At 38.2% G+C, this 23,259-nt stretch overlaps 1 protein-coding gene across 1 annotated transcript in view; it reads right to left on the bottom strand.

Moving 5' to 3' along the window:
* Window positions 1-285: 285 nt before the first annotated feature.
* The window catches only part of LOC121730955, a 77,330-nt gene continuing 54,356 nt past the window's right edge, over window positions 286-23,259 (bottom strand). Inside the window, exons 3-14 of the mRNA XM_042120199.1 lie at window positions 12,065-12,113; window positions 9,749-9,887; window positions 9,274-9,379; window positions 8,822-8,980; window positions 8,350-8,475; window positions 7,884-7,996; window positions 7,428-7,523; window positions 6,738-6,843; window positions 5,674-5,793; window positions 4,917-5,457; window positions 1,940-2,168; window positions 286-1,508 (exon numbers count right to left, since the gene is read on the bottom strand). Of these exons, the coding sequence (XP_041976133.1) occupies window positions 1,397-1,508; window positions 1,940-2,168; window positions 4,917-5,457; window positions 5,674-5,793; window positions 6,738-6,843; window positions 7,428-7,523; window positions 7,884-7,996; window positions 8,350-8,475; window positions 8,822-8,980; window positions 9,274-9,379; window positions 9,749-9,887; window positions 12,065-12,113 (1,896 nt within the window). The 3' untranslated portion in view covers window positions 286-1,396. The remainder of the gene's footprint in view (window positions 1,509-1,939; window positions 2,169-4,916; window positions 5,458-5,673; window positions 5,794-6,737; window positions 6,844-7,427; window positions 7,524-7,883; window positions 7,997-8,349; window positions 8,476-8,821; window positions 8,981-9,273; window positions 9,380-9,748; window positions 9,888-12,064; window positions 12,114-23,259) is intronic.

Consider the following 23,259-nt stretch of genomic DNA (forward strand, 5'->3'; position numbering starts at 1 on the left):
CTCAGATTTAATAAAAAAAAAACCATTTTCAATTTGTCACCTTGATGTCAACAGACTTCAACCATAAATAAAAGAGTATAATTCGTATGTATAGGGCTGTCACTAAAAAATCTGTCATTTTTCCTAGTATGTGTGTTGTAGTATGTGTAATGTTTTATTTGTTAAAAAAATGTATGATAAAAGCATAATTTCAAAATAATATTAGCTCGATGCACTCCTTCAATATATATAAACTTTAACTGTGCAAAATTTCATTCACCTACGTTTCCCCATTTTTCGTCAAAAGGGTTACAAAGTTTTTGGCTCACGTATTAATATATAGATTCCAATTATTTTACTGGCAGCATTGAGTTTGACAGCTGTCAATGTTTCTGCTGTCTTCGAAAAAGAATATTTTGAAATTAAATACAGTCACGACTCACGTTACAACAGGAATTACCTAGACAATTAAACGTTTCTTCAATAAATAAAAAATAAACATAATATTATAATACATTACATAAGTCTAAAAGTGAAGAAAAATAATCCCCCAAGCTTAATATTTACAAATAAAAGAGGTTAAGTTTAGTAGGGTAGTCTTTACTAATGATAATATTATGTGAATGTTTCTGTTACCTAAAGTCTAGAATATTGCCAAGGTGGCGAGGTCTTACATTACAACTAAATAAGAGTACAGTCTCACTAAATGACTCGGAGTCGCACGTTATATTATGAGATTGATACATAGCAAACTTGTGACGTCACATTTGTTTTATCTCGAAACGGTAATTTTTTTATCGAGAAATTACGGTTTATTTATTTTTTAAAAAAGGCTTGCCGGTCCTCTATGACACGACAGTCTTTAGTCAGTTCTGACTAAATCTGATAAATCAGTCTTATTGCTGCCTTAAAACTGTCGCCCTAAGGATTTATTTGACAGCGATCTATATGTATTCAAATACATAATATTACTAAACCCACAATATATTACCAATACGTAATATTATGTGATATCACAAGATGCGTTTTTATTGAGTCACATTAAGAATGGACTGAGCATGACCCCTGTGTTTTATTCTCTTCTTACAAAGTAAACAAATGAGAAAACGATTTATAAGCTCAATGTATAAAATGTCAATTTGATTATAATTGGTGATTTATTTATCTATTATTATTGTAGTCATACTCATCGTAGCTTGTCCTTTTCACACTCGATTAAGATGCTGCAGTGTTTTCGCAATTGTGCAATAGGAGTGCGATAGCTTTGAATTCATAAGCGAGTGACAAAGACACGCCATTATGGGCAGTATAATACGCAATTCTACGCACAGTATAATAAGCGACCGAAATTAAGTAGACTGTTAAGTTTCGGCTGTGACATTTAGCTTATAAATCGCATTTTACTGTTGCCCTGCGGTTAGACAGGGGTGCCGAAGTCCGGGTCGCCGTGTCCGGGCAGCAGGCGGGAGGCGGGGAAGGGCGTGGCCGGCGGGGGCTCCGCCTCCGTCACGCGTCGAGCTGAACCTATCCTAAAAATATAACGTTTGTATTGTTTTTTAATAACCTGTTAATGGAATATACGAAGAACAGACAATATTAAAAAAAGAAAGACAATTAAGTGCCCTATTCTAGTGAAAAGAAAGAGTTCAGTCAAGTAATACTAATTTAGCTTTATTTAATAATTAACATCATATTTTTAGATACACTTCAGATGGGTCAACTTTAAGGGCCAACGCTAAAACACGCGCGGGCGCAAGCTCGCGTGTGTATTTAAATGAAAAACAATATGGGCAGTGTCGTCGCCCGCGGCATCACTCCGTCGCACGCGCCTGTGCTGCCCATACTATTTTTCATTTATACACACGCGAGCGTGCGCCCGCACGAGTTTTAGTGTTGCCCCTAAACGTGCAATGTGATGTATGTAAGTGTAACAATAAATAAACTGATCGATCGATCTTACCGAAAACCTTTAGTGTCTCTCCTCAATCGGGAGTCTCCGTTTAGTTTGGGCGGTTTGAGGACATTTCTCGTGGCGGTGGCGTTGTTTTGGGGCGTTTGTACTAGCGGCTCGTCCGACGTCGATACGAGGTCCGCTACGGGCACGCTCGCTGCTTTCAACTCGGATGTCGGCGTATCGTTAGCGCTTTGCGAGTTGGAGGAGTCTATACCGTTGTCTAGGGCGATGGATGCTGAAAAATAAAAAACCGCATTTCTATATGGAGCAACAAATATCGCGAGTAACGGCAAAAGGTACTTGCGTCCTACCGCAACGATTTAAGGCAGAGGCCTTAGCTGTATAAAAATCAATGGAAGAACTTTAAAAGGATAATTGGGAAGCGAGGCTGAGCAAGAGAGCTTAGAAATAAGAATCTAAAATTTTGACGTGGGAGAGCCATGCTTCGGCACGAATGGGCCGGCTCGACCGGAGAGATACCACGTCCTCACAGAAAGCCGGCGTGAAACAGCGCTTCCGCTGTGTTTCGCCGAGTAAGTGAGTTTACCGGAGGCCCAATCCCCTACCCTTTTCCTTTCCCTACCCACCCCTATGTTCTTCCGTACCCTCCCCTATTCCCTTCCCTACCCTCCCCTATTACCCCTTAGAAGGCCGGCAACGCACCTGCAGTTCTTCTGATGCTGCGAGTGTCCATGGGCGACGGAAGTTGCTTTCCATCAGGTGACCCGTTTGCTCGTTTGCCCCCTTATTTCATTAAAAAAAAAATAAAAAAAAAAAATATCATAGAATCAGAATTGGTTCATGCAAATATCAAGCTTTCACTATGTTTTATGGAATTTAGTATTCTGTCAGCTTAAAAACACTACTAATTATAAGTTGATTAACCGATTCAGTGCGGATGACACGGGAGCCGTGTCATACATGTTTTTAACGTGTGGCGTATGACACGTGAGCCGTGTCATTTAAAAAACGCTTGTATCTCCCTCAAATTACACTTTAGAAGGTTCTACTCTAAACAAAATCATCTTAATTTTCCACGTAGAACAAGCCTATAGGCTTAGCCTCTGAATATTCTGTGAATTGAAAAAAAAGTAGGAGCCGTCAACCTTTTTTAAACGGTGCGGATTACATGGCAGCTGCGTCTTATGGGTTTTTAACGTGTGGCGTATGACACGTGAGCCGTGTCATTTAGAAAGCAATTGTATCTCCCTCAAATTACACTTTAGAAGGTTCTACTCCGAACAAAACCGTCTTAATTTTCCACGTAAAACAAGCGTATAGGTTTCGTTTCTGTATATTCTGGGAATTGAAAAAAGTAGGGGCTGTCTTCTTTTTTAGCCCGGCCGTACGCCCGCCGGACCCCCGCCGGAACGCACTCTGTTCATACATTTTGTTGTGGACCCCGCATACTATCAGAATTCTGACGTATCAAAATGTATTTTTCTGATCAGAAATTCGAATAATGTGCGGTCGGGCTTTTTAGTAGTAAACTTTTAAGAAAATAAAGAAGTAATATTGGGAGCCCATATTATTCTATATTATTTTAGACTTTCAATTTCTCGCATTTTTTTTAAACAATAATGTAGAAAAATACTTGCGTTGACATCAAAGTATTACTGATCCACTAACGATTTTGTTTTAATCTAAGTTGTTTCTTTCGAAAATATTTCTAACTACCTGTTTTCGCAAACTTCCTCATCCAATATCAATAAAACGTTTCCCTGCGGTTAAAAGTGGTATTGTACCTATAAGCTTTATAACTGGAACCCAATTATCGTGTTTATAAAATTTATCGAAAATCGCTATAATATTATATCGAGAAAATAATAGTTTTTATGTATGGAATTGGCTAGTTCATATATTTTTTTTATTTCCTCATGGTTCCCATCATCAGACCACCACTTTTGTGATTATGGTACCAACTCGGAACCGGATCAATCGGAACAAATACCCCATACAACAAAAGAAAAATTATGAAAATCGGTTCACAAACGGCGGAGTAATCGTTGAACACACATAAAAAAATATCCATAGCCGAACGTATAGCCTACTCCTTTTTGGAAGTCGGTTAAAAAACTTAACAACGAACTTCTTTTAAGGCGGGGATTAATCTCAATCCAAAACGATAACCTTGCACACAACCGAATACCAAGCGTATACGCATCGCAATAAGATTCATTTTAGCTTAGCATAAAACTGTTCTTGCATAAAGCGGATTTTGTCTATTTTTCATGTTTTTTTTAAATATCTTTGGAAATAAACATTAAGAAACAAAACTGTTCAGTTAAAGAGATTTTAATATAGATTTACTAACAATTTATTCAAATAAAATGTATAATTATCATAGTTAATACTTATATTTCAATGAAATAGATTTTTATCGGAGGTGAGTTTGTAAATTAATTACAGCCAAAGTATTACGTTTTATTAAAATGTTTATGGTTTAAGGTATTTTAAATATTGTGCTTTATATCTCATATTTTTAACACTTCGTTAGTATATTGGAACTAGGTAAACCGGGAGTCACGGAATAACAAATTGGGGTTTATCCTCGCCTTAATGTATTTACGAACGTATAATTTACATCGGAAACCCAGATCTATCATTTTTCTAGCTTTGAAACCTAGAAAAGGTTTGCAACATCTGAATAAAAAAATCGCTTACCTGCCATTTTCAAGTTAAAACTTAGTAAAACTACTCGAAATCGACTCAAAACAACGTACCCTTTCGTTAACATCAATGGTTTGGGTTCAATTAAATAAATCAAGGTAATAAACACGTAAAAACCAAGAAAAACAATAAACCTTTTTGAACGTGGCGGGGGGGACACGGTAGCCGTGTCATCTACTTCTATGGCGTATGACACGGCTCACGTGTCACGAGAAAATTGTATGCCACCACGACTGAAAGTCTTCAAAAAGGTGCGCCGCATTGAATCGGTTAAATATTGACATAAAATAATCGCTGCAAAATAAAAACGTACTGTGATCTATGTTGTTGTTGCAGTTGTTTGCCTCTCGCGTGTGGTGCGTCACATCCGGCGACACGTCTTGTCGCGGCACGTTGTCGCTCATATTCTGCACCATATTGTTGAGACTGTGAGAGTTATGCGTCACGTTCTGTGACGTATAGTTCGACAAATTCTGCGCTATGTTGTTTGACATACTCTGCGTCATATTGTTTGACATAGTCTGCGGCATGTTGTTCGACATACTCTGAGGCATGTTGTTTGACATATTCTGCGTCGTGTTGTTTGTCATATTGTGGGAATTTTGCATCACGTTTTGAGACACATTCTGCATCAAATTGTTTGTCATATTCTGGGCTAAGTTATTAGATATGTTGTGTGACATGTTGCCGGTGATATTCTGCGTGATGTTGCTGGCCATGTTCTGCAACGTATTGTGGGGGGTGTCGGACATGTCGTGCGTCATGTCGGTCGCGTCGAGCGCGGTGTCCGGCGGCTCGTCGGAGGAGGGCGCGTCAGGCGATATGGCGCAGTACGCTCCTTTCGTTCTCCAATCCTTAGAAAGAAATTTCCGAAAATATTATTTTATTACATGGTTTGTACGATAACCACTTCATGGCTCATACTATATGGTATGTAGTCATGGACTATGGACATTTTGGCATTCATATTATTTGTATGGACATATTATTATCCTGTTACCTTTTCACACTTAAACCTCTGCACCGATTTTTCCCTGAAAGAGACATGCGAGTCCCAGGACAGGTCATACCTGCGGCTTCCTCTTCTTCTTGAGCTGCGGTCGGGGCGCGTGCACGGGCGTGGACACCGGCGACGCGGACGAGTACACAGACACCCCCGACGCCGCCGACACAGCTGACACCGGCGCCATCTGTATATCGGGGAATGATGATGATGGAGGCGTGTTCTGTCGAGGGTCACCATTGTGGGAATATGGGTGGTGGCCACAAAGGAAGATCTCCCAACCGAGCGAGGTGTTATGCTCGGTCAGGCCGAAGCCCACGTGATACTGTTACGGATACGGACACGTAGTGCCATCTAGCTTCAAACCAGCGAAACTTACTAATCTTAAATTTAATATACCTAGCGGAATAGAGAAATAAAGGCCTGAGCAAGAGAGATAACACTGCGTGGTAAAAAGGGACGTGTGATACATGACAGCAGCACTCTTTTTTTGACGTCCAATCGGCACGTGCCGCACGTTGACAATTTAATCTCATAGAAATCATGTTCAACCATGCTTGTGTAAGTTTATACGTACACATAATATTTTTACACACAGATGAAACCAATTTCGGTTTCGTTTGACAGCTCGAGATTATTGCTCTATTCCGCTAGGTATATTAACTTTATGGCTACGACCTAGGATAGTGATAGTGCTTAGTGTTTGGACCTAGTGCTTTGTGTGACCTAGTGTTAGTGAATAAAGTCTTTAAGAGTGTCAGCAGGTCTTTCTCTCATTGTGGGTACCGCCACAAGGCTATTTGAATTTTTATTTTATTTCAAATGAATTAGTCCTCAGATTATGAATTCAGAGAGCGATAAATGATAACACCGCAGGGTTCCTTTTTGTTTTACGAATAGAGGTAACACCATTGTGGATTATAATTTATAAATGTTGCAATGTATTATTTGTATATTATGACTTGTGCTTAAGTTTCTGAAGTTATTTGTCAGGATCTATTCAAAAGAGTTATTGATTTTTTGAATTAATATTTTGACATCAGCCAATCAAAAGTCGTAGTAAATAAATAAACTGCTATAAAAACTCGCCACAAGAACGTTTGACATGGCAACAATGGCACGACATTATACCTCTAGGCGCGCCTCAATCTTAATGGAGTCGTCGTCCATGTCCAGTATGGCGAGGTTGTTGCGCACCGCGCTGTACTCCGCGTACCCGTCGCCTATTGAACCTCTTCTGAAATAGGACATCAGTTACTTATAAAATATTTCCATTTCCATTGTGCTATCAACTATTTAATTACAAGGCATGCTGTCTTCGTCTGATATATTCGAAAAGTTACATGATACACTAAACGATGATTATTTGTTTTATCATAGACAAGTTTTACTTACACTTGTTTAATGTATGCGAGAATAATTATGATTTTTGACGTCTTAGACTGCATCAAACTGTTATAGGATTGTGGTTACATTTGTTCCCGTGCAAATCTGCTGAGGTTGACTCACATGTCTTCCCTCACAGATGTCCTTCTCAATTTTTATCTCTTTCACACTGTGTTATATCTTCATTCATTCATAATATTATTATGTGTTCCCTATCACCTTTTGTCTCTTTCATGTGTGTTATGTTTTGTCTCTATCTTGGTATATTATATTGTCTCACTCTAATTAATAATATTTTGTATTTATAGCCGTACGTTTTGTAAATAAATTACGCACTTCTGATCCTACAGTCGAGTATCATTTATCTCTTGTACCAAACAGGATTATACATATTAGTTTTAAATCGTAAAATCTAATCAATTATTATTCATGTACCTGTGCGTGTAGTCTGGCGTGCGCGGCGCGGTGGGCGTGGCGCCGGAGCCGTCCGCCTCCTCGCCGTAAGACCCCTCCTCCGGGTACAACGGAAACCTGCACACATTAAATATACATATTAACGTGGCAACGCGAAACACTATATTATTATTAACAATGTTAAAAGGTGACTTTATAAGAATCAAAAATTTCATCAATGAATTAATTATAAATTATATCGCGTTTATTTTTCATACATTTTTTAATCCGCTTTCAAAGCGTTTGCATTAATCGTAAGTTATACATATTTGTGATAATTTAACTAAGGAGATAATTTTTTAACGGTTAAATTATTAATGAAATATACAGGTCATGCAGCCCACGAAAAAAAGAATTGAATTTTGATGGACCTTACGTGACACTAGCGCCTCTAGTGGCAAATTTACACGTGATTTAGCGACGTGGCCTCCCTCTTACCGGTAATTATCCTCTGACATGCGGTCGTCGTCGTCGGTGGCTATGAATTGTACGCAGAGCGCGCAGTCCCCCTTCACGCTCTGCAGCGCCTGCACCGCCTCCTTGTGGCACGCCTACAAATACATGCCACACTAAGTTTAAAACTTCGGGGCCCTAAAGTAACGTTCGCTTGATGTATGTAAGACTTCTTCGCTGATGCGTAACGTCAACTGGATCGAACAAAATACGAAGTTGATTTAACCTATCAATCCCCAAGCGGCACCAGGCTGTCGCATAACAATTGAAAATATATTATGTCTGCTATTCCCACGATCGAGGTATTACTAGGAGTACACAATGGAGAAGGCTCTTATTGGTTCCCACAAAATTCCTTACTTACGTGGGCCGCACAAAATGTCTAGCAGGTAGTACAATTCAGTATTAAAATTGAAAGCCCTACTGTATAGTGAGAGGTAAGATACTTCACCTGCGTGAGATCACAGTCGTCGATGGCGAGAATGGCGTCGCCGACGTACAGCTGGCCGGTGAGCGCCGCCGGCCCGCCCGCCTCCAGCTCCGAGATCAGGATCGGCACGCCGTGCTCGCGACCACCCTGAACACAACTTTCCTTTAACTTTCCAAGCATTGCTAGACTCACACAATCACACATATTGATAAAGTAGCAGTTGATGCATACTGATCAATTTCGTGAATGGTACAAGAACTCTGAATTTTATGAATGCATCTACGTCATTGCGAATCTTTGACACATTGAAAATTTTTATAAACGTTGGTTGCCAGAGGCGGCGTAAGGCGTGGGCGATGCAGTGTGCACTGTGCACCACCTACGGCCTTACGATCCTAGGAGCCTCGCGCCCCTTGGACCACGATGTTTTTTTTTTGGATTGACAAGTTTTGATAATAATATAATAATCTAACCTAAACATCTGGCACATTACCGTGACGGAGATGCCGAGGCCGAGGTGCGGGGAGCGGCGCACGCACACGGTGCGGGGGCGGGAGCGCGCGGCGGGCGGCGGGCGCGCGGGCCGCGGCGACAGACCGCGACACACGCGCACTAGCGTCTTGTGACGCTGCAGCAGGATCTCCGCCTCCACCTGATACAAATTTATTTTGTCACAAACACATGTCCTTTAATATTGACTCCTAATAGCGACTTGCTTAACTTTCGAGACTTCACAGTATGAAAACACTACTGACTAGACTATAATCAATAATTATTATTATAGGCAGTTTTTGGTATACCAAACACAATCTACATTCTACAATCTCCATTTCTTGTTTATAACATTTGTATGGCAGTAGAAACTTGTTACATCATAGTTTTGTTACCCTGTATTGTTGTCAATATAGGGAAGATCTGAAATATACTCTAAAGGAATCTCCTTACCTGTGCCCACAGCGAGTCCCTCAACTCGGAGCGCATGTCTCTGCCGAGCAGCTGGAGCTGCTGTATCCGTCCCGCCAACTCCTTGTCCAGGTATTTTGTTGCTAATCTGGAAATAAGGATTATTCTTATTCGTCAAGCCTGAACTGTGATATGTTGACTATGAATCTAAAGTCTGATTTACAATTAATGCAGCAGCAGACGCAAGCATAACTGGATTCAAACATATTTTTATATTATTGTAAGCAATTTTCAATCTTGAGCAACATCTAGTATTCTATTCAATACAACGTTAGCGGAACCCAGTTATACATTTATAGTTGGCGCAAGCCTCTGGCCACTGCTGGGCTGTATTGAAACATGTTTATAAATTGCTCGATGCGGTATATTAATGTATTTTCTTGATACAATGCAGATCCAACACCGTTATCCAGTAATACCCTGTACCGTATCCATGTTTAAGCTGGTATGAGTGTACCTGGCACCGAACAGCTCGGAGTGTAACGCCAGCACGGTCTCGCGCAGCGCCGCGTTCTCCCGCGCGAGCTGCGCCGCCTCCGTCCGCGCCCGCACGCTCTCAGCCACGTTGGAGATCATGTCGCCGTCTCTACACGCTACTGCAACAAGTACACAGATGATAATATTATTATGCAATGTAATACGACTTTTCCACGTTGGCCCATGATGCACCAATAAAAGCGATTATGAACGGCAAGAGAAGAGGTGCCATCGACGTTTAATCATAATATGTAACTGCCACGATTGATGTCGATTGTCTAGTAGATACTCTATGTCAGGGCCCAGAGGTCACCAACTAGTTTCGCTCGGGTTCCATATTAAGAAATGAAATGACCTTCGCGGTTCACACATAAAAACAACAAAAAATAAAGGTAATTACGGAATTTACATCAATGAGAATAGTGTCAATTTTTGTAGCTAATTATCACTCAGAAGTGAAATATTGGTGCAAACTGCAAGCTATTGACATTAAATCCTGGAGATGTTCATCAGTAAGTCAAGACCGAAATTTATTTTTAACGAAGTTCATCTTCTAAAATGTTCGGTCCGCACACAATGGGTCGGCGGTCCGCCATTTGGTGACCCTTGCTCTATGCTATACAACAATCTATACTATAATATTATAAAGCGGAAGAGTTTGTTAGTTTGTTTGTTTGTTTGTTTGTTTGAACGCGCTAATCTCAGGAACTACTGGTCCGATTTGAAAAATTCTTTCAGGTTAGATAGCCCGTTTATCGCGAAAGGCTATAGGCTATATTTTATTGAGTCTCGAGAAAGGACAAGGAATACTAATTTTGTCCCGGAAAATGTACGGTTCCCGCACAATAAACTTTTATGATTATCGCCTAAAGTCTAAACTATTCAATCTATTTTGATGAAATTGGGTATGGCAATACTTTCAGTCTCGGGAAAGGACAAGGGATACTTTTTATCCCGGAAAATATATGGTTCCCGCACAATAAACTTTTATGATTCTCGCCTAAACTATTTAATCTATTTTGATAAAATTTGGCATGGAGATTGGAGATACTAATTTGAATCTGGGACAAGGAATGTTTTTGTCCCGGAAAAATGTGCGGTTTCTACTCAATATACTTTTCTGATTTGCGCGTAAGCGACTCAATCGTTGTACGGGAACAATTACTATAAAGTCCACGCGGACGAAGTCGCGGGCAAAAGCTGGTGTATATGTATACTATACTAGCTATTTGACCGAGCTTTGCTCGGTATTCGATAAAACACGAATAAAATGACATTTTCTAAAAATTATTCCTAGCTAGATCGATTTATCGCCCCCGAAACCCCCTATATACTAAATTTCATGAAAATCGTTGGAGCCGATTCCGAGATTCAAATTATATATAATTCAATCATTATATCAAATTGTATACAAGGTGTAACAAAAATAAGTGATAATACTTTAGGGTGAGTATGTGTTTACCAAATTTTTTTTTTCACTTTTGTATGGGGAAACTCGTGACGTTCGGGCGCTTGCCCATACAAAAGTGAAAAAAAAATTTGGTCTTTCAGCGCTGCTACTTTCACAGTGAACTCTCTACAAGGAACACATACATACCCTAAAGTATTATCACTTATTTTTGTTACACCTTGTATATATATACTTACAAGAATTGCTCGTTAGGAACCTTCAGTGGCTAATTATTTATCATGGCCTAAAGTGTTCATAATAATAATTAGAGTTCATAATATGTTTTTTTAAATTAAATAAGGGGGCAAACGAGCAAACGTGTCACCTGATGGAAAGCAACTACCGTCGCCCATGGACACTCGCAGCATCAGAAGAGCTGCAGGTGCGTTGCCGGCCTTTTAAGAGGGAATATGATAATAGGGGAGGGTAGGGAAGGGAATAGGGGAGGGTAAGGAAGGGAATAGGGTAGGGGATTGGGCCTCCGGTAAACTCACTCACTCGGCGAAACACAGCGCAAGCGCTGTTTCACGCCGGTTTTCTGTGAGAACGTGGTATTTCTCCGGTCGAGCCGGCCCATTCGTGCCGAAGCATGGCTCGCCCACGTATTTAAATATGTATAATTATTTTTAATAATACATAATATTATGTTACGTAGAGTTAAGTGCAAGCCTCAACAACATTTACATTAACGACTGAATACCTACTGCAATAAAACTGCCCCAGGAAAAACTCAAGGAAACTATTGTTAAGTATATTAAAACATGCCCATATGTTAATAAACAGCCGTGTTCAAACAACCCAAAATTTGTGTAAATTGATACTTTTTAATAACCACAAAAAACTTACCAGCCGCTCTCGCTTGTATCAGCTCAGCGCGCATATCCACAAGTTCCGCCTGTAAAAAAAGAAACATGAAACTTAGAACATGGAGTACTAAAAGGTGGTAAAGATTAGCAGAAAAAAAGAAACATGAGACCGTAGATTATGGAGCATTAAAGGGCGCGTAAGATTACAGAGCCTTCAAACAGTGTACAGAGGTATCAGAGATTCTTTGTGACGCTTATGACGGTCGCATAAAGATCCTGTTACAGGTAAAATAACTCTGAACATGCTTAAAAAACATGAAACCATAGAGAATAGAGCAAGGCCCGATAAATGACGTATCGTATATCGATTCACACAATAGCGCGCGAATCAATGACGCGCACAATCTGAACGGGCGGGGACAGATGGGGCGCAATTTGGTCGCACGCGCACGACGCGCGCTCGTTAATCCCGCCACCTACAACACCATGTGTTACAGACCAGTGGTTCACCTTTAATTTTCTTGATATTTTATTGGAACACTTGTATTGTACTTTTGTCTTCGTTATAATTAAATTCAGCAAGCGTTAACTTGGATGCAGCGTTACCAATTTACATCAACAATTCTATCTTTTATCTGTCTTACTACTAAGACTACTTTTATCTGTCTTACTACTAAAAATCCTACAATTTCATTACAGTTGAGTCGTTCCTAAAAAGTAGGTAAAGTCATGAGACGTTGTTTCAAGTGTGCGCACATTAATTTTGTACGTAAACCACTCCTACAACTGTCATATTATGTCATGTATCTGGTGAACGCTCTCCCTTTCTTAAATAAAAAAGCAATTATTATTATATTTTTAGATAGCATACTACCAACCCGTAAGAGTTGTAACTTGTTAAAGTTTATAGTAACCACTCCTAAACTTTGATCTTATTAAAAATACAGTGTATCGTCATTAAACATCACATAGAACATGTAATTTAAAACCAAAGGTTGCCATCTCCTGACCAATAAAGCCAATTCACCACTATCACCTCCAACCCCAGCGGGCTGACAGTTGATACGATTTCTATTTATTTATGTATTCCCGTTAACTCGGGGCCGATGACGTCAATTTATCACACTTAAATGGCAGTACTTTGGAGACATCAGACAACCCTGCGGGCGTAAAGTAACAACTGATATTTATTTACTTATATTATTACAGGGTGTAACAAAAATAAGTGATGATACTTTAGGCTATCGCCTATCTGTCTTTAAATGAAGTCCACTGTGAAAGTAGCAGCGCTAAAAGAGTTACTTTTTTAAATCATTGTATGCAGTATGGGCAAATTCATAGCCCGTTTCTCACAAAAGCATAGAAGACAAAAATTACTCTTGCGCTGCTACTTTCACAGTAAACTCTATACATATAAGGTACACACACCCTAAAGTATTACCTCTTAGTTTTGTTACACCCTGTAGAAGATATTTATCTCGATTTAATTTTATAGTTATTCGCATGGGTAGGGCGCGGGTTTGTCAATGTCAATCGTCAGCCGCGATTAATTAATGTCAATTTTACAACTTCCCGTGGTCCATTTCGGCAATTGCGTTTCGCAACTTCGGAAGCGGAATTTTATTTCCGCTTACTAGCTAAAGGGACCCAAGTCCAAATGTCACTACCGTATCTAGCTACCCTAGTCTACATATTATGTCAACCAAAATATTATCATACTCTATCGAATTCGAGTATTAACTATTGACGCACATATAGTCCGTCAAGAAAGTGAAGAAATTAAAAAGTGGCAACATCGTAGTGTCATCCCATTCAAATCAATCTAAGATAAAAGGGATGACACTACTATGTTGCCACTTTTTAATTTCTTCACTTTCTTGAAGGACTTTATACGGCATTAACATCCGTAGCGAGTAAACTTTGTTTTTTTTTTTACTAAAACCAAATATCCTCATAAGCGTGACCGCTGTAAACTGCCATAAGTCAGCGAATTTTATTTAAGCACCATATAACATATTAAATCTAAATTTTCTAGCTTCATCATCACGACAGGCGATGGCGCCTAGGCAATCCTCAGGAAGCTGTATCAGGGAGAAAAGTAAACGGTGCTCTCAATATTTATGGGCTTATGGCGCAGTTTGAAGACGGAACAGATGACTTAAGCACCGTTGCACCCGCTCTAGGTGCTGATTAAATGCGCGTGGGCTGTGTTTACGATTATGATAAACTCTTCTAGTAAACGCACGTTAATAAACATGTATCTCTGCATTTTCAACAACCGTAAAGGTGTGCACACACACTCGTTATGTTACTCTACATTTTAAACATAATATAGAGACACAATTTGAATGTAATGATTAATGAAGTACGAGTATAAAAAATCTAAGTAGAGTATTTGGCTCTTACAGATTTACTAAGGGATAGTGAACATTGAACAAACCTAGATATTCTAAGACTTGCTCTTTATTTATTTGAGAAAATAACAAAACGAATGAGTAAGATTTGGGTAAGAAACAAATAACAATACAAGCATAAGACGTTAAACAAAGTCATCTATGAAAACAGTAAATACAAAATCGTCAATTCGTAAATCATCGATTACTTCAATACGGCGAGAAATTATCACGAGATCCTTTTACACTTAAAATGCCATCATCGACGCAATCACCCCGTTGCTTTTAAACTTTTAACTGACGCGATAACTGAAGTATAAACACAAATAGCCCATGAAAATTGATTTATTTGAAACTCGTTAATTTCCCCTGTATAAACATTACTAATGAGTCGTGGGCAGATACACAAAGAGTTCCAAAAATGGACGGGAAGTGCGTAATTAAGAGCTAAGACAGTAGTCGAAATTGTAAAGAAAACAGACGATGCAACGTGCATACAGCATAGACCAACGATACCCCATAAACGCCACCTACGCGCAAGATCATTATCGCGGACCGAGTGGGAGACTACAATTGTGAATATTAATATGAACAAAGTGGAAAAATTCATACGTATTATCTCAATTAATGTTATGAATACAATGAATGAAAAACAATTCGAGCAACTTTTCAATTGATTAAAGTAGTTATCACAGAAATTAAATTTATGACAAATTCATAGAGTAAAACATTAGAAGTCGGCTACGAAGTCGGTATTATTTTGCATGCTATTGAAAATGTTTTAATTAAAAAAAAATGTTTTAATATCCATTACTAATTTATAAAATAAGAAGTCGTCAATGGTCTTAACTTGAAAAATGTATAAACGACGAAATTTAAATAACAAATTTAAAAGCAGAAATCATAGGAAGAAATGTATTAATTTACAACAGCTATAGCATACCAAATCTTATGGACAACAATACTATTAAGACATTACATACAGTACAGTTATCTCCATCAAATAACAATTTGCAGTACAATACAGAACATTATCTGCACAATAGTAACGCCTAGGGCGACACACATTAAGGCTGGATGACACGGCTGTGCCCTTTCCTATCTCTCTAATTAAATTACGGATAAAATTGGAACGCACGCTCATTCCCGCTCGCCCTAGGCGCGGTGTGGCTTAGGCCATGGTGTTGGTCTTGATAGAGAACGTCAAATCCTTGGCTAATAGCTTTTAATAACACTACGACACGACACTAAAATTAGGAGCACGTAGAGCAGCTCGTAGTTTCTTCTGGAAATGACAAGGACAGCATGAAATTTGAGCATCACTTAATTACCAATTATCAGTATCCGGCCGAACTAAGCTAGCCTAGCTTTTGAGTGATGATGCTTTATTTCTACTAGTAGAGCTTATGACAAAAACCTTAAAGTAATTCTTAGTACGGGTGTTCCGTATTAGTTACTTAATTACTCATACATTGCTTGCGTCCGTTAATTCGTATACGCATTAACAGTAAAAGCTCGTGGTAGAGGTTGATTTCAGATAATGTCAAGAGGCAAACCTTGATAGTTAAGGAGATTGATTCATAGAGAAACACACGACAGTTATTAGCCACGTCAGACCGCCTCGTCTCTTCGACCAACGTATATCTTCACATTACGAAATGTAATTCAACTCTTATCCAAATAGGGTATTGTATTAATGCTCTTCAATACGACATAACACTAAAACTGTCCACACGTCAGCAAATCACACGTTATTGGTGTAAGGAAATCTTTAATCGCCTATCTAGTTTAACGCTTTATCAAAGACTTTTGTTAAGAGGATACGCTAACACATTTTTCCATACAAACGTATTCCCCAATTTCCTCCCTGGATAATGCGTCTAGAACTAGACAAATGATTTTTTTATACAATATTGGGATCTGTGAAAGCTATGCTTCTACGTTCGATTTTTTTAATTTACTAATAAATAAAAAAATATGACCCTTCAAAAATCGCAAAAAATGAATGTTCCGTACCCCGCCAATCAACCGACCATAAAACAAATTTGAAAGATCTTTAAGGTAAAATAAAAACGTTGAGGCATAGACTCACCCTTTCTGAAAAGATTTAACAAAAAATAGGTAGGTTCTGTTTTGACGAGGAATCAGAGGAATACGTTACCTCCATTTACTGTATCTGTCTCTATCACAATTCACAATACACGTGCCGGCGCAGGGTGAAGCGTGATGGCAATAGTTTCTTCGTTCAAATTTTACTGTATTAGCGTTTCCTCTTAAGTAGAAACTGCTGGAGTTAACCTATTCTATGCTTTTTACCTTCAATTTCTGTGCCTCTATGTCCCTGTCGGTAAAGCTTCCTTCTGCTTAGACGTTTAGACTTATATATTTCTTTCAAAACATTTATTAGAGAACCCTAGGAAAATACAAAAGGATTGCTGATAAAATGGGCATGTCGACCAAAAGTTTTCAAGCATAATATTTTGTAAAAAAAATCAGAAAGAAAAAGGAGATAAGTAATATTATAGCCTGTAACGTAATAAGTTTCTACCACCGCTCGTGCGCTTTAAAAAGGAAGAAGATCGCAAATAGTTTTGTGGGATACAAATGAACTTCATTTTCACTTTTTTTTAATGAAATAAGGGGGCAAACGAGCAAATGGGTCACCTGATGGAAAGCAACTTCCGTCGCCCATGGACACTCGCAGCATCAGAAGATCTGCAGGTGCGTTGCCGGCCTTTTAAGGGGTAATAGGGGAGGGTAGGGAAGGGAATAGGGGAGGGTACGGAAGGGAATAGGGGAGGGTACGGAAGGAAATAGGGGAGGGTAGGGAAAGGAAAAGGGTAGGGGATTGGGCCTCCGGTCAACTCACTCACTCGGCGAAACGTTTTCTGTGAGTTCACTTGCTTCTAATTTCTAATCACGCTAGGAATCATCATCATTATTCCAGCTATTGCGGTGAAATGTAAATGTCCTAACACAGGCCAGAATGATTTCACATGGCAATGTCCGAACAATGTCTCAACTCTCATTAGCGATGTAAATGATCAAGTAGCACCTGGCTGCATTGTCCTTCGCTTTTCACTCGCTTATTGTGTATGCAGGCGATCCTCTCCGTAACTGTTAAACGACATTTTAAGGGCAGCCGAGGTTAATCAGTTGCAGGTATTCTGAGCACCCACGGTTTCTAGGAATACGAAAAAAATATTAAATATTTAAAAGGAAATCAAGTCCCGGCTAGCCACCGATAAAAGTTCGGCTTTAATCTTAGCTGACAGGTTATTAGCAAAGATGCTTGTATCGGATATCCGTCGACGCGGCTTTTAAAGGCCCTCAGTATATACTCATTTCTATTTGGGAGTTTTCGCTTCAAAGATTTTATTTCTCCCAAAACGACTACGTCACTCGCGTGAGCACAATCATTACATCAGCTATCTACACAACATGTTTTCATTTAACCATTGTTCCTATTCGAAAACTTATCTTCGATCGGTAGTAAAAAATTCTTAAGGCCTGTTTCTATTTTGAAATCTCAACTCTAGGCGGGATTCTGAAGTACCGCACCCACGCCGCACGCACTTGACCGATTGTGCAATTACATCGAAACCGATGCATTGAGATCGCTCAGCAGTCGAACGGATAATTGATGCATAACCATAAAAGTTATTTTAAATGGTACACAGCCTACATCGCTCCGATTTGAATATCTCGATGCGACCTAGGCAATGGGGGCAGACAATGGAAAGGCGTTTGGGGAACTAACGGTCGCAATCACGGCGGGGTTTCGGTAAATGCTATGGGCTACGTGCGGTAAACAAAGGAGTCCATTAGTTATGAATCCATGATTACTACTAGTAGCCTTGATTTGAGATATCGGAAAACAAATAGAAAAGCTTTGGCCTTTGATTAATTTAAGGAACATCTCTAGTTTACCGAAGCATTGCGTCAGAATTCATTGCATAGTTATAAGTATAACCTTTCAGCGTAGAGTTTTAGTACTGCGACAGGAACAATATTCTTATGCAAATGTTGACAAAAACAGTAGCGAGTCACGACACTATAGGTTAGGCCTCGTTCGAAACACTCGAATATTCAAGAACCAACGATGGCATGATTTATTGTGAGTGCAAAGCGTATGCAAAATGTCACCAGACGTGAACAATGCACGCGGAATAGAGAAGCGGGTTACAAGCTGTCCCTGTTGTACTAGTAATGCGAGACGGTGGCGCTACGTCCCGGACATATAAAGCTATAATTAGCATTCATTAAATGTTCGCTTTGATTGTAATAAGCAATTAGCGTGCTGAGACAGTCGGACGTTTGTTGAGACGTCGTAACAAGCCCTGGGATTTGGATTTTTGTTTTCATTTCGTCTGGGAGGTAACAATGTTTGCTCCGTGGGCGGTAGAGATCTTTAACGTGCAGTAAGAAAAAAAACTTGAGCGATTATTATAAGGTTTCTCTACCCTTTCACGGCTTTAACATCAGTAACCAGAATTGAAGTCGCCATGTAAAAAATATTTTTCAAATTTTCGAACAAGGACATAAAAGGTGCATTTCATGTCATTGCATTTATCATACAAGATTAGCTCAAATCAAATTCTCCCTTGAGCCCACACACAAGTATACGTATAACAATTTACAACACACATGTATATAAATAGCAAACATCTACCAAAATGTCTATAGTAGCCGAGAAATTGTTATGGCTAAACCACCTGGGCAATACGCTGACGCGGGCGTACGTGAGACGCGCAGACTGCACCGACATTTCCCGGTACACCATCTGATGCCCGTGACTCATGACGACATGCGAAAGTAATGCATTCCTATAATGCCGAGCGTCGGATTTAAAATTCTAGCTAACAATGCCGAATTCGTGATTTCGTGCTGTTTTGCCAACCATTTAACAGTTCTCGGATAATTTTATTTAAGTTAAGAAAGACTATTCATGAAAGGAATCTGTTTGGCGAATATTCTACCATGAGTACCATAGTAGACCAGTCTTTCATTGAAATGTATCAACTAACAGACATACTGACATAATGGAATGCTAGCTAACCCGGAACACTGGATAGGCAGTACAAAATATGCAAAATGAAGATTGATATAAGGCACTTCGCTGTCTTCCTTAGATGGTATCTTTATTAATGTCGTGGTCGTAAACGTCACTCCAGCCGGTGGTTAGTGGTGCTGCACGACACTGCTAGTTAACTACATGGCAAAAGTAATTAAAAGGAGCTTATGTACTTAGCGCAAACAACCTCTACAGACAGGCTTACATGGAGTTTGCTCATTAAAATTTCATACTAATTAGTGTTAAAATCACGAAGTTATTGAAAGATGAAGTATGAAAAGTCGATCAGGAATTCAGTAAGGCAATCAAACAACTGCCAACTTCTATGATTATCTAACGATTGATTTATTTCAGAGTTCTTCGATGACCAAAAGGGCGAGTAGAAATATTTTAAATAAATCAACCGGATATATACGATGTTTAGTACCCGGACCTCGTGTCGTGAAACTTAACGAACGTTACCTATCCATTTATGTGCATCAGGTAAAATTAGCAATAAACATCAAATGATAGTAGTAAACTTCAGAATGGGAAGGGAAGTCGTGATATGGAAGCCATTAATTAAACTTACTGCTAATGCAATTCCATTGAACCTGGCCATTGACTCCTCTATGATTATATTCCTAATCGTTTCGCAGGAACATAAAATTACTAGATGTCGCCCGCAACTGTGCCTTTTTTTCGGGATAAAAGGTATCCAACGTCCTTTCTCCATAGAATTAGAAGAGTATTTTGATATCGTTGCCTTTCTCGGGTGTCAAAGTAACTGTATACCAAATTTCAACAAAACCGGTTTTGCGGTTTGGGCGTGAAGAGGTAACAGACAGACAGACACATTAAAATTTATAATATTAGTATGGATGAATCTAGCATTAGTTTGCAAGAGCTTCTTTAATTTAAATTCATCACGCGTTGGAAATTCTGCAGCGGTGTGAAGAAAACAATAGAAATAAAACAATTCAAACACCAAGTTTATAATTTTCTCTACATATTATGTTTTAACACCTAATATACCTCTGGAGTCTGGATGAAAACTAGAAAATATAACTTAAATAATATATGCATCAAAAATATACAGTTTTTATCTTGTGTTTACCATTAAGTACACATAATTGATAGCATTTAAACGCACACGCAAAAGCTAAGATGGAAATTTTACAACTCTCTATATCTCAACAACTTTGACCAGCTATCATGACAATTAGTACTTAAATTACTAGTTCAATAAATGTTTCTAAGAAATAAATACATAAAGTGAATGCAGTTCTTGGTAACAATAAAATTCACTAGCCACATTAGTAGAATGCTTCAGCACATAAACTAGAAATGATTCTGCGAACGACGGTTTCGTCGTGTTGGCCAAATTCTGATTTTTGAGCCACAGTTTTCCTTCTACAGGGGCTTCAAAATGGCCAATATTATCTAAAATTACATAGTATGGATAATTGATAGCAGCCAAGGTAATTTTTAATGCAGCACACAGACTGTAATAAGTCTGTCTGGTGTCTAGTCTAGACGTAGCGAGCCAGCAACATTATAATGATTAATTTTAAAGCCAAAATTGATGAATACTTTCTATATTATAGAGGATCATCATTAGCCAAAACAGTGATGCTTTCTCCTATCAATTACTAAAGATATTAAAGTGGGCTAGGGTTGCCAGGCGTTCGGAAAAAGCCGGACATCTGGCAACTGTATTATCAGACTTTTTTTATTTGCGTTTCCACCTGTTGTAAAAACAGTAAAAGTTTACATCTATTCTAGTTGAGATGCTAAGTCTTCAACAGTAGGTGTCCGGCCTTTAACACTTTGGCTGCCATGAGCATCACCGGTGGGATCAAAAGACCATTGTGGATTGTATTGGACATGGGAGCAATTACTGAAGGTGAAGTATATTGGGCAGTCAACGTGTTAAAAATCAAATGCCCGGCTGAGCTACCTGGTTTGTGCGGCTACTAGGTTTGGAGGCCTGGCAACCCTAAAGTGGACCAAACAAGAGACGTAACATTTTCGAAATAGAGTCACCTTTATCTTTGTCATTCATCACGAGCGAGGCTTTTATTGGGCGTATTATGTCAATAAGAGCAATCACTACAGCGAATACACACCTCTATCGAAGTCGATCAATTATATCATAACTTGCATACGACCTTTACTTTCTGAAAGCGAAGGTTTATTTTAACTGTCGATAGTCACACCACAGAGTAGAGTATAAATCAATTTTTAAGTAAAGTTTTAAAGTACTTTTATAAGAGGCTGTTGCTATAGAATATAATAAACATTTAAAAATAGAATATCAGTAATCAATCTGCTCCTAATTACACAAACAGTAGGCCTATATCGGTTATTAAGGTTCATTGCACACATCAAGTCCAGTTGTTAGGTTTCAGTTTAGACATGTAGTTCAATTCCACGTATTAGCCGCATAATAGACCAGCTGTTCGACATGCGATCTAGTCCAATATCAATCACTGTTGTTTGACTTTTCACAAGATCAACATCAGCTATAGCTTAATTAATATGATATGGTTCAAATCACGAGGCGAGTAAAACAACTTCATTTTAAATGTCAGTCAACATTTGGTGACTAGGACGAGTCGGCGCATGAGTACCGAAAACTATTCCACCTTAATTTTTTTATGCGTTCCTCTTCAAATTATCCTCCTGATGATATAAATGCATGTTGCCAGGGCGCAACCCGGTGCCATATTGTTTAAACAAACATTGTTTAAACAATTGCAAGGAATTGTTATTTTTCAACCGAACAATTTTTTTTTAATATTCTTTATTAAATTACCAATAAAAAAGGTCCTATTACTTTTTACGATAAAGTTAATATTTTTAAAGATATGAATTTTTAAAGGTTCAAAAACCTCAAATTTAAAAAATATTTTTTTTTTAATTTGAGATTTAAAAAAATAATAATGTCAAAGTAATATTTTTTTTTTAAATTCTATATACAATAGTTAATAATATTGTTAATAGAGATTTCAAAAAATTTCATTTTATATCTTTTTTTTTAACTTAGCAAAAGTAGACAAAAAATTGTGTTTTTTGTATGGGAATTAAACAATTACTTTATTTTAATTTTATTATTAATTATTAAAGTACAAATATAATTAAGGATATCGTGAAATTTTCAAGTGCCTCGCTGTTACTATTATTGATTACGAGCAAAAAAAGGCCAAAAAAATCACGTTTCTTGTATGGGTGGCCCTTAAATATTAACTTTATGTTATTTTTAGTATTTGTTCTTATAACGACAACAGACATACACAATCTGTAAAAATGTCAGAAGTCTAGCTATAGCGGTTCTTGAGATACATCCTGGAGACATATAGACAAACAGGCAGATGGACAGAAAACGAAGTCTTAGTAAACCCTATTATTAAGACTTCTGAAATTTTCACAGATTGTGTATATCTGTTGCCGCTATAACAACAAATACTAAAAATAAAGTAAAGTATATTATTTAAGGGATACTCCCATACAAGAAACGTGATTTTTTTTGCCTTTTTTGCTCGTAATCAATAAAAGTAACAGTTAGGCACTTGAAATTTTTATGAAATCTTTAATTATATATTTTGTACTTTAATAATTAAAATAATAAAATTAAAATAAAGTAATTGTTTAAGTCCCATACAAAAACACAATTTTTTGTCTACTTTTGCTAAGATAAAAAAAATAATATATACAATGAAATTTTCTGAAATCTCTATTAACAATATTATTAACTATTGTATATAGAATTAAAAAATTTACATTACT

Source organism: Aricia agestis, chromosome 10, assembly GCF_905147365.1.
Source record: "Aricia agestis chromosome 10, ilAriAges1.1, whole genome shotgun sequence".
Classification (NCBI taxonomy): domain Eukaryota; kingdom Metazoa; phylum Arthropoda; class Insecta; order Lepidoptera; family Lycaenidae; genus Aricia; species Aricia agestis.